The sequence below is a fragment of the Lissotriton vulgaris genome, chromosome 1_1, assembly GCF_964263255.1.
Source record: "Lissotriton vulgaris chromosome 1_1, aLisVul1.2, whole genome shotgun sequence".
Lineage (NCBI taxonomy): Eukaryota > Metazoa > Chordata > Amphibia > Caudata > Salamandridae > Lissotriton > Lissotriton vulgaris.
Genome location: NC_141685.1, coordinates 1,617,117,003 through 1,617,129,526, shown reverse-complemented (window position 1 = coordinate 1,617,129,526; position 12,524 = coordinate 1,617,117,003). Strand labels below are relative to the sequence as shown.

The following is a 12,524-nucleotide window of genomic DNA, read 5'->3' as shown; positions in this document are numbered from 1 at the left end:
TCTCCATAAAGAAAAAGAAAATTCATTTCAGGGTGACTATATATAACAAGATGCAAGTATGACCATTTTTGCATTTTAATTTACCATTCCAAGATGGCTTGAATTAAAAATGTTACACAAGTATGTGTGTCAAACATTCTCAAAAGGGGAAGGAGACTCTTGGGAACCTCTTCCCATTTGCGAATGCTTACCACTACTTTTCAGTAGTCGGTAAAAATATAATGTTTTGAGACCGTAATTTTGGTCATAAAACATGAATACATACCACTGTGAATCAGTATTTGGAAGGGACACCCTAAATACGCCCCAAACCCAAATTGTCATTTGGAAACAAGTTACTGAGTCACAATTTCAATGCTTTTTTGCAGTTGCAAGTGACTTGATTCTGACAATCGGGAAGTTTGCGACCTCCATAAAAGGGTTGAACGTATAGATCTGAGTAGCTTTACATGCTTTTTGCATTTAATAGGAATTTCAGTGCCTGTTATCTCCCACTGGGCACACTGGATGCCTCAGCAAAGAAACAAGGTGCCATTTAAGCTCAACCTTTATCTAAGGTGGCAGTGGTGGTTGCACAAACCGTGATATTTTCCAAGGTATTCAGTAACAAACTTCCGTGGCGACCTACACAACACCATCGCCCTTCAGTAGCATGCTAAGCTGAGCGAGCTGGATATGCTCAGGTCTATTTTAGCACACTGCTAAATGTGTCACATTATGTCTACCGAGATAGCTGCCCTAGCTGATGTGTTTTCTTTCTGTTTGGATCCTTTCATGATTGTTTTCACAGTCATGGCCCCATCTGATGTCTTATAGTTGGAAAATTGGGATAGAAAACAGCAGGATTTCCTACCTGAGGGATAAATGTAGCAAACCCGGTCGCCCATCTTTGTTTAAAGATCTTCCAACTATGGCATTACAAGACGTTTTAAACATTATAGCAACAGAAGGAGAAGTGACAGAGCTGTCCAAATTTGCTATCAGAGTACATCTCGCTATCAAAATGTCCCTAGTCCCAGGGTGTTGTGTTTAATGGGCACATAAGGTGCCTGAGAGAAATTAATTGAATAGATCTGCGCTAGAACTGATACCCATATGTTAAGGTTCCCCTTCGGAGGGGCTCACTCAATCAATCAATCAGGATTTATAAAGTGTAGCTAATCACCCAATAGGGTATCCAGGCGCTTGAACAGAATTTGCAGAATCCGACCTGTGCCATTAAGCCTGTACCTTGTGGTTTTTGCCATTTCTTTTATGAGTTTATTAATGGCCTGTTTTGCTATCAAACGGAGTTGCTGGGGAAGTAAATGACTACAGTATAAACAACAACAGGGGAACCTAGTGGAAGAAAAATTAGATGCTTAGGTGATCTCAACTCACTTTTTGTGCAATAATTTGCTAAATAAAAAATATGATTGTTTTATGATCATTGCAGTTGGCATACATTTGGACTGATAACTGTCTGACAAGAACTTTGTATAACAGATTTGTTAAGTTCATATAAACAGTTTTTGCAAGTCAGAGTTTTTAAGACTTTTTGATTCAGAATTAAACTTGTATTCATTGTGAATGACTGATTATTGATTGTAGTGAAATTGGCAAAATTCTAATGGCTTTCCTTCTGTACTGCAGAGAGAACAATCAACAAGATAATTTCTGACAACCCATCTTTTTTTCTTGTTTTTCAGAAACACGTGAAGATCGCACGAAGCGCCTCTTCCGGCATTACACAGTGGGCTCCTATGACAACTTTACCTCTCACAGGTACATGTGCTTAGTGTGTGTTGCCTCCTCCTGGAGGAAATAACTCACTGCCTGTTCCTCGGGGAGCCTGTGGGCGATGGTGATGGGAGAAGAGTGTGAGGCGTAGCAGTGGGTGGCTGGTTGATAGAGCTGGGTGTGCAGGCACTGGATGAGTGGCAAACGCCTGTAGTTAGTGGCAGAGGTGGTACATATCCTGAGTAAGTGTGAAGGGTGAAGAACAGCTAACCAGGGGCAAAGGTGGACTAGTTAAAGACCTAATGCACACTAAGGGTATTCCTCAGCCCTCTACTAGTTGGCGGGCATGTCACTTTCAGTATCGTTAATATGAGACCAGCAACCACACAGGATGTCTGTGTTAATCATGTAGAGTGAAGCAGAGGACATTTGCATGTGAAAATCCGAGGGAATAAGGAATTACCAGGGTATCTGACGTGAAATAACTGAGTTCCCCAGTAATTCCTCATTTCTAAGGGGTCTCTCGGGTTCCTACTTTTATTGACCTGGATTTTTCCCACCCCTGGAGGTATCAATACCCACGATAACTGTACCTCACAGGATGTGGAAAATCAATTCTATTTCCCAGGCCCCTCGCAACAAGTACGTTGATGGTGACACGAGTCTTCATCTATCATTAGATGAAGACACATTCCCTCTACTCACTTCAGTTCCTGTGGTCTGTTTGCTGTACCATTGACCCTCTCCACACATATACATGACTGCTGGGATACTGGATAAAACCCTCCCAGGCATAATTATACTGCCCCGGTGTAAGAGAAGAGTCCATGGTGAGAGAAACAGATTTGTTCTGTGTCCCCTGTGATCGATGATTCTACCATAGGGACCAGAGGCTCCAACTATAAACAAGTTCTTTCCTCCAATGGTAGCTCCAACCTCTGTGTCAAGCAGGAAAGCTGATTACCATGTTGGATAGTTTCAGAACTGTAATGTTAATGAAGAAGAATATACCAAATATATTTGAAATATATTGGAGAATCCTCATGAGATGCTATCGTTTCCCACGAAGTGATAAAGGTGTGAAGTTTAATAAAATGGTGATGAAGGCCTTTCTGTAGTGATGTGTGTGATCTAGGGCCAGAGGTCATTGTGCAAGTCTTACTGGTCTTGTGTTAATGGTGAATGTGGTACAGAACAGGAGCTGGTTGTAAGCATAATAAAAAGCTATAACTTGTGGTGTGTGTGCTGGAGAGAAGGAGCTAGTGGTGACTGTGATACCAGGATGTACCTGGTGGGGAGGTGATGTAGGGCTGCTGGTATATTTGATTTAGCTCCAAAGCTAGTGGTGAATACCATTACAACTAGGGTTATTGGTGAAGGTGATGTAATGCTTTTGCCATTTGTGAGTGTGCTACAAAATATATAGTTGGTGGTGAGGTGACTCAGAGATGTAGGACGATGTAAGTGTGTTATTGCACTGAGGTTAGAAGTGATGGTGCTATAGTACTGCAACTAATCGAGATGTTGATGAAGAGTCCTAGTAGGTTAGTGATGGAGATATTGTACGGTAGGCAGTCGATGATAACGTTCTTCAGCAACCACGGCTCCTTGTAATGTAGGCGCGGTGCAGTGCAGTGCTTCCGTTATATGTCCCTGTTGCTTCATGCCGTGTAGTACAGCCACTACCATAACTTCTGGTACAAGTGCTGCACTGTACTACCACTTTCCTAACTCTTGGGTTTGGAGTTGCTACACAGTACAGGTGCGACGATCACAACCACACAACACCGGTTCTGTGCAGCACAACTACACTTAGAACGAACGCGTTAGAAGCAGGAGTTACTCTTGTGTAATTGCCCTTAACCCCTCCTCCTAAAGAATGAATACAGAGGCCATTATAGTCAGGCACAAAAAAATTAGTAAAAGTTTGTCCCATTTGTTGTCCAGCAGTGTCCAGGTTCCCCGCCTCCAACGTAAGAAGCATGGAAGAAGCAGGGTTTGGGGAAAGCCGGGCTCAGGAGTCGATGCAAGCCCACGGTCTGGGACTTAATAAAATAGTGTAGTTACAGAGGAGAACAGCAAATAATGGTGGTTTCCCTCTTTAAAACCAATGATCCCAAAAATATAGGCTGGAGGAAAGCCCATCTTCCAAAATTAAGCCCTGACATAAAGGGGGAACCGCACATATTTCCAGTATCCTCTACAAAATACTCACAGAAAATCCATGATCCTTTCTACAGAGGGCCAAGTTGAAACGCCCAACATAGCCTACTCAGGACCAACAAAAAGGACACGTAGGACCTAGTAATCGTAAAGGCAATCCTCGGCTAGCTTAGAGAGAGACATAGGCTACATACTGTCTGTTCAAACAAGACCAATACAAGAATTGAAAACTGAAAATGATGAGCTGGAAATCCAGTAAACACAGTAAAAGAAGTGGCAATAAGTAGACCCATACATAAGCACATGCTTAGAGCGCCTCACTTATTCTCTGACAGACAGCAGCTCATGAAGCCAGTGCTGCAGACAGCCTAATGGGTACAGCAACCAGGAGGCAGTTGGTGACGAGGAAGTCTGCAGAACCTAATTGATGTTGGCTGCAGTCCTCTGGATTTTGTTCTGTTGTGTTACATGGTAGAACCAAGCCAAAAAAGGTTAATAATGGCAGAATAACACACTTCAATCAAAAAAGGGAGAAAGGTTCCTAAAAAAAGCTCCCAATATTATTATTATTATTATTATTATTTAGCAATTTGTATAGCGCCTGGTGACCCGAGGGCATCCCCGCGCTGTTAACAATGAGTCCTACTGAGGGGGGGAGAGGTGGAGGGTTTATTTAGGGAATAGAAGGGTTTTAAGTTTTTTCCTGAATATCAGGTGGTTGGGCTCCAGTCTGAGGGAGCGTGGGAGAGAATTCCAACCAGTGGACGCTTTGACAGAGAAACGTCGGCCTCCAGTGCGTGTTCTCTTGAATTTAGGGATGTTGGCCAGGTGCTCGTTCTCCGACCGTAGGGCCCTTGGTGCAATGTAGGGGGTGACCAGGCCCCTAAGGATCGCAGGTCCCGATCCATTGATCAGTTTATGGGCCGTGCACATGGCCTTGAACTCCACCCTTTGGCGGACTGGCAACCAGTGCAGCGCCTTGATGGCGGGTTTAGCGGATACTCTAGGAGGTACGCTCATGATTAGGCGGGCTGCAGCGTTCTGGGTTCTTTGCAGTCTCGCTAAGGTGGCTTCCGGCGCACCTAGGTAGACCAAGTTGCTGTAATCTAGCCGAGACAATATGAGGCCCTGTACAAGTAGTTTCCTAGACACGGGCGGTAGGAGGGGGAGAATTTTGCGAACAGTTCGCAGAAGCCCAAGACAGGTTCCGGCGGTTTTAGCCGCTTGGGTCTTCATTGAGAGGGCGGGTTCTAGCCAGACTCCGAGGGTCTTGATTTCGTGTTTCGGGGTGGGGATTTCCCCGAACACGTCTGGCCAAATTGCCGGGGGGATGGTCGCCCATTGTTTGCCCATGAGCATCACCTCGGTTTTGGAACCGTTGAGTTTTAATGACGATTCACACATCCACCCGTGAATTTCGGTGAGACAGTTTGGTAATTTGTCTGGGTGGTCGTCCAGTTGGGAGAGGGAGACGACCAATTGTGTGTCGTCAGCGTAGCTCACGATTTTTATCCCGTATGGTGCTACCACATCTTCCAAGGGGGCCATGTACACATTAAAAAGTGTGGGGCTCAGGGAGGAGCCCTGAGGGACCCCGCTGGTGAGTGGGAGTGTGGCCGAGTGGAATTCGCCGTCCCAAACCTGGAACGTGCGTCCAGTGAGAAAGGACTCTATCCATTTGAGTGCCATCCCGGTGAGCCCTGCTGTAGCCAATCGGTGAAGAAGGACACGGTGATTAACCGTGTCAAAGGCGGCACTCAGATCCAGGAGGATCACTGCCACTGATCCCCCTGAGTCCAGAATGCGCCTCGCTTCCTCGATGACGGCAAGCAGGGCGGTGTCTGTGCCGTGTCCCGGACGGAACCCGGTTTGGGATTGCCGCAAGATGTTATTAGTCTCGAGAAATCTGGAGAGTTGACTATTCACCAGTTTCTCGGTGATCTTGCTAATCCCTGGGAGGAGTGATATGGGCCGGTAGTTTGCCATATCAGTTGGGTCGAGCTGAGGTTTTTTAAGGAGTGCCTTCACCACTGCATTTTTCCAGCTGTGGGGGACTGATCCCTGAGCAAGTGAGCAGTTGATAAGCTCCGTGATTGTAGGGGTGATAGCGGGGGCCACGTTTTTAAGGAATCTCAGAGGTGCAGGGTCTAAAGGAGATCCACTTTTTATTTTATTCAATGTCGTTTCCACCTCGTTGGGCGTTATCGGCTTGAATGTCTCGAGTTGGGGACGTATTCCCGTCTCATCGGGGGGCTGAATAGTGTTTCTGCGGGAAGGGGAGCTGGGGGGAGGGAGGGATGTGAGGATGCGGGCAATTTTGTTATTGAAGTATGAGGCTAGGTCATTACTTCTATCTACCTGAGGGGTGGTGGGCGAGGAAGCGATGGGAACTTTCAGAAGCTCCTTCACAATGAGATAGGATTCCCTAGAGGAATTGGTGCTTCCTTTATCCGGGTATGATAGTGAGAGGCTTTGGAGAGCTTGATTGCGGTTTTATAGGTTTTGACTGAGGAGTGGTATGCCTCTTTGCTGGCGTTGTGCCAGTCTTTTCTCCAAAGCCGTTCAGCTCTTTTACAGTTTTTGCGGAGCTGGCGAAGTTCTGGGGTGTACCACGGAGCAGAGCCGATGTTGTTGGTCTTATCTTCGCGCATTCTGAGTGGGAGCACAGAGTCAAGGGAGGTCGTGATCCAATTTCTGAAGTTGCTATCGGCGTTGTCCGGGATATTGTCGAGAATCGGGGTGGTAGATATCAGGGTGTTGGCCCATTCTTCAATAGGTAGTTTGGACCAAGTCCTGCCTTTAGTGAAGGAGGGAGGTTTCTGAGGTTTCTTGAGGGGTCCTGGGAGTTGGAATAGGACCAGGAAGTGGTCCGTCCAGGGAAGGGGAATGGAGTCTATTTCTTGCATCGCGGGGGTGCTGGTGAACACTGGGTCCAGCAGGTGGCCTTTGATGTGGGTGGCTCCTGAGTTAATGAGACGGAGGTCCGAGGCCGCTAGTTCGGAGATCAGGTCGACTACTCCAGAATCTGAAGTGTCTTCAAAGTGGATGTTCAGGTCTCCCACTAAGATGAAGTTCGTGGCGGAGTGAGCCTGTGTTGCTACCATGTCTAGGAGGGCATTGGGAAAAGAGCCGGGGTGGCCGGGGGGACGGTAGACTAGGATCCCTGAAAGGGAGTTCGTAGGGTCGAGTTTAATTGAGAATTGAAGACTTTCCGAGTCTGGGATTTGTGCATCGCTGGCGTTGCAGGTGAAGGAGTCACGGTAAATAATGGCAATGCCTCCCCCTCTGCCAAGTGGTCGAGGGAGGGACTGGATGAGGAATCCCTGAGGTGTGGCTAACACTATGTCCGAGTCAGAATGTGGGGTGAGCCACGTTTCCGTTAGGAAGAGAATATCAATCTCGTAGTCTTCTATAAGGTGGTGGATTGGTGTCGCATGTTTAGGGAGAGAGCGACAGTTCAATGAGGCAAGTTTGAGGGTTGCATGCTTCAGTACTCGTGTCGGGATTTGAAGCTGGGCTGGCTGGCAGTTCGTGCAGCTGACAAAGGGTCCATCCATATCATGGATATATCTACATGAGGGGGCGGGGGAAGGCCTGAGGCTTAAGAGGTCACGGCGGGAATATGTGGTTTTGGCGGAGGCTCTGACAGCCAAGGGGTCTGGCCCTAGGCCCGGTCGTGCGCGGACGGGCGCAGACGGGCTTGCCTTAGGCGCGCAAACGGCGCTCCCGCTGCGCTCGTCCGCTGCGCTGGGGGGGTCGACACATTTGTGCTAGAAGTTAGTGGGCGTGGCCTCGCAGGGGGCGTGGCTTCGCCTTTGGCGTGCTCTCGGTAATGGCGATTCCCCGAGGCTGATGAGCTGGATTAGCGCGTGTCAGCAGCGCTTCCAGTAGGTAAGACAGAGCGTTTGTGCTTTAAAAGCAGTGATACAGGTTAATAAGTGACAATTTTTTTTTAAAAGCGAGCGAGTTACAAACACCTCCGGCTTCCGCCTCAGAGGCTATCAATAGGCTCATTATTAGCCCACTCATCATTTTCGCAGGCACTTACTGCTGTTGTGCCCATTGTACATTAAAACATGGGCATAAATTATCCCATTGATGCCCAAGTATCCTTAGGGCATGATCTTCAGGATATTGCCACTCCTTCTCGTTCCGGAAACTTCTGTGCATATTTGTTTGCTCTGGTATTCTGACGGTGGCCTTCTTCGCATTAATCTGCCAAGGCCTAATCACGAGACCCTCAAGGATTTATGTTTGTACTTTTAGTTTACATTTTCAACTTGTAATATGAAGTAGAAAATCCGACCTCTGCTAAAAACCAGGAGATCTCTGTGTTGCCAATTTACTTCTCTCCAGATGATGAGCCTTGATATCTCTCTGGTGCAAATGGCTGAAGGACTGTTGCATTCCCCTGCGTCCGGGACAATGCCCTAAAGATCGCCTCTTTGGAACAGCATAAGTAAGTTCGTCCCTGTCTTTTCCCAGGACCAACCAGTCGACCTAAGAACAGATCCCTGTGAAACTAGATTCCGCAAACATTTGAAGACATGGTTATTCTTAACAGTATACCAGAGTCAATATCAGGGAGAAGGGGCTGCTAAGTGAGCATTATACTTCACTGCATTTCAGAGTGTCTGCTTTATCGCACGGGGACACACCGGTGGTGTAACTATGCGCTTTATAAATTGATAAACAAATCTACTCATACTGTTATAAACTACCAGCTCACAGAATCACCAAAGTAGCTTTAAGGTGACTTCACTGTTGAATTTTCCTGTATTGTGACTGGATTTATGTAGAGCTTCATATCCCTGATAAAGTGCTGAGGCGCATTAACATGTTACAATGTGGGGTAGAGCCTGGTTGGGGGAATGTTGATGTGCAGTGTGGTCAATGTGGGAAGTGTTTGGTATCATGCTTGAGTGACCAGAGTGGAGCTCTTATCTTGCCTTACTCCGCCTATGCATGTAGGTGGGAAGAGGAAGGGGGAGGAAGAACACAGGCACTTTACATTAATTTGATGACTGGAAATGATTGAACAGGTCTACATCAAATGCACTAAGGAGCTACAGCCCGTACCGTACATTCGGCTGAGGGAATCATGTCAGTTGTTAAGGCTAATCCGCCCAGAGCAGTCAGTGAGTGACCTGCAAGCATGCACTGTATACAGCTAGCTGTGGTAAATAATTAAATCTACCTAGAAGTATCGAGGAGTTACTCAAAGGAATTCACTAGCGAAACACGGGCATCGTATAGCAAGCAAGAAAAGTGTGACACGGAGAAGTGCACTGGGTAAAGGCAACCAGACATATGGCTTTGTCGGATATCCTCCCAGGAGCCAGAGGGGGGCGATCAATGGGCATGCAGTGGGGGCTAGAAGCCCTTGAAGCCTTTAGAGTCCCCCAGAAGTCAGGATAGCAGCTCGTGGCTCGCAGTGGGTGCAGGCAGCCCTTGAAGCCTTTACGGTCCATCCATAAGTGAGTACAGCGGCTCGTGGTGTGCACTGGACACAGGCAGCCACCTCAAGTGATCTAAGGATCCTATTTGGGAGTGGTGAAGAGCAGCCTACGTGCAAGCAGCAATGGTGGCAGTTCTTGGAGTGTATCTGAAATTGATAGAGATCTAATCCAAAGGCATGCATTGGCCATAGGAAGCCGGGTCCATGCTGATAGTCGGACATGCATACCCACAAAGAAAGAATGTACACGAGATACGAGAAACAGAGTTTGAATCCCTGATCAGGGAGGGTGGCTGTGGCTTGATCCTCAGATCTTACTAATGACATTTGCCTCTTTGACATGAAGCATTAGAAGTGCCAGGCTGGTGCGCGGGTTTGCGTGCTAGCATCCAACTAGGGGAGAAATAGCAACGGGCCACAACTTGTAATGACAATGGGCAGCCAGGATAAATGATCCTCAGAGCCCGCCCACGGTGGCAGGGGAGCAGCCCATAGGCGTGCTCTGATTAAAGGCAGCCACGTAAGATGCAAGAGGCCTACTTAGCAGCAACAGAGGAGCGCCGGAGCGGGCCATCAAGTCAAACGCCAAATAGTGACAGAGGAGAAATCCACAGGCATGCTGTGGATGCATGCAGCCAGCCAGCCAAGGCCCTCCAAGGCCCCAACGGGGAGGACGCCCCGGGAAGATGTACTTTATGTACCCGCTCTTAGGTTGATACCGAGTGAGGCTGAGTGCCCTGGAAGACGAGTCAAGAAGGGGATGAGAAATAAGGGGAGGACAACGAGCTAAAGATAGATCAGCCGGCGGGAGGGCTACGGGGGCAGAAGGGTGTAGAAACCAAAGAAGGGATGGAGCACGCGCTTCGCAGAGACGGGGTGTGATTGGACGGCGTGCCAAGAAGGAGGAATCCGCTCTTCTCGGCACACACGGCAGCATTATCGTGTATAGACCTCCAATGCAACAGTATGACAATCACACCTCTGCAAGCGCGTCGCCGCTGAGCCGCTGGTGTCCGCTTAAGGCTCGCGTGGTTGTCGGAACCACCCCCGACGCTGTAGTACCGCTCGGTGCCCCAACTAAGTATGGCTGTAGTTTGGGGCGAGACTTGGGTCACGTGCACTATGGCAAGGACACGATGTATGTGAAACGGGTAGAATAGATCTCTCATGGAATCAGTGTACAACATGAAGGTTATAGATTTGAATCCCAACTTTCATACTTCTGTAATCGATACATTGAGCGCCATCGTGTTGGCTATTGGTACCATGCAAGTATTGTTGTTGCCACCATTCTGTTTATATTAGAGAATATCCTAGGGCACAAAATGATGGCCATTGATGCAGACTAGAGCCCTACACTCTGAATGTTCCAGTGGTGAACCTGAAAATCATGTGCAATGTGTAAGCTGGCATGAGGCATCCGAGGAAAGTAATCTCAACCGCTGGGCAGCTGCTCAAGAGGTGTCTATCTGTTGGAAAGATCCCTGTCGTATATTTAAAATGCTATAATTCTGTCTCTTTCCTTCACTTGGTTTTGTAGGCTAACACTTGTGAGTTTTATTGTCGTGGAATGTGCATGACAATGTATCCCCCGCCCTCCATAGCAAGAACTTCCACATGGGTTGATAACGCCCACTCTGCCTGTGCGGACTGGTGCATAACAACATAGTACAATACATGTTGCATCGGCTCTCATTTCTCAGGCAGCCATTGCTTTCCCTGTACACAGACTAACGCCTGCTTTAAGCTCCCATGGCTTTAAGTGGGATGAAAGTACTGGAGGGTCTATCTTAGGGGCGTGGTCGATGTATTTAGGGCGTGACTTAAAAAGTAAGGTAACAATCTGCGCTTAGCATAGAGTGCCGCTGGACTTGTAATTTGCTGCTTCTGTCATTGCATACAGAAATATAATATAGCCAGTAAAATGACACCTTCAACAAGCCGGGAATATTGGTTTTGCCAGTGGTTATTTGTTGCATAAGATAAATATGCAACAACTATAACTTTGTTGTATATAATATTAAAAATGCTTCAGTTCTGAAATGATGGAGCTGCAAAAGACCTATAACAATTCTCTTTCAAGTTACATCAAAGGCAGTAAAGAGTGGCACTGCTGCAGGGTTAAAGATTCTTTTTTTTTCACCCTGAGGACAAAATGGAGAGCCAGATAGCGACTTGTCTCAGCACCTGCTTTTTAGAACTGGCCCATTTAAAGCCCAGCACACCTCGTCTCGCAACCTTGCATCTCCTGTCAAAGATCTGCACCTCATTTCACTGTTGCAGCGCATACATACACTCCCTCTACTCGTATTCATGCCCTCCTTGGACACAGGTGTGCTCCTCCTTTCACCCTCCCACTGCTAGCACCTCCTTTCACTCTCCCGATGCATAACGACGAAATGCTTCTACTAACAGCCTCGGATTTCCTGAATAGGCGTGCTTCTCCTTTTACTTCCCAACACGTATGGACTCACTCTTCTTACACCTTCGCTCATTTCTTCTCTTTGTCCCTGATTACAGCTGTGTCACATTAAGGGATTTCGGGGTCCCGGGAAAGGCACATTTTGGGGGCCCTCATTCGGAACGATTTTGAATGTACTCATCCAGTTTCTGCTAATTCAAACTGCATTATGCCAAGCAAAGTTTCTGGAATTGCCGATACGTTAAACCAATAACCTCATAGTTGCTAATAATAAAGTGTATAAAAAAAATAAAGATGCCTTTCATAAGGTCCCAAAAATCGTGCAGATGACACGGCATAAATAGAGACAGAGTTAGAGGTAGAGTTAGGCTGAGAGAAAGCGAAACGTTTAAATATATAAGTAGAAAAAATGTCAAAGTTTACTATCCCGGGGGGCCCTTGGAAGGTGGGCCCCCTGGGCAATAGCCCACTTTGCAAATGCCTTAAAGCACCTCTGATCAGAGGCGCGCACCTCCTTTCATTCTCCTGGTGTATATAGATACACACAAGGGGTTGGCATAACTCACGTAATTTTGTGTAGCCTAATAATCCAGAAGTACCTTAGAATTTGTTGAGATTATGCGGCATTATGCGAGCAGGTAATTCTGCATTTAGTGCTCTTCTTAAACATAAATGCCGTAGTGTCCAAAATGGATGTTAGCATGCATTTTGCACTAAGAAATAGCACTAAATGCAACAGAACATGAATAGCGATAGCAAGCG

The 12,524-nt window shown here is 47.0% G+C and overlaps 1 protein-coding gene across 1 annotated transcript in view; it reads left to right on the top strand.

Annotated features, from left to right (window-relative positions):
• SHANK3 (SH3 and multiple ankyrin repeat domains 3) overlaps window positions 1–12,524 on the top strand; it is a 1,483,929-nt gene that overhangs the window by 874,733 nt on the left and 596,672 nt on the right. Inside the window, exon 13 of the mRNA XM_086918824.1 lies at window positions 1,689–1,764. Coding sequence (XP_086774950.1) covers window positions 1,689–1,764 — 76 coding nt within the window. The remainder of the gene's footprint in view (window positions 1–1,688; window positions 1,765–12,524) is intronic.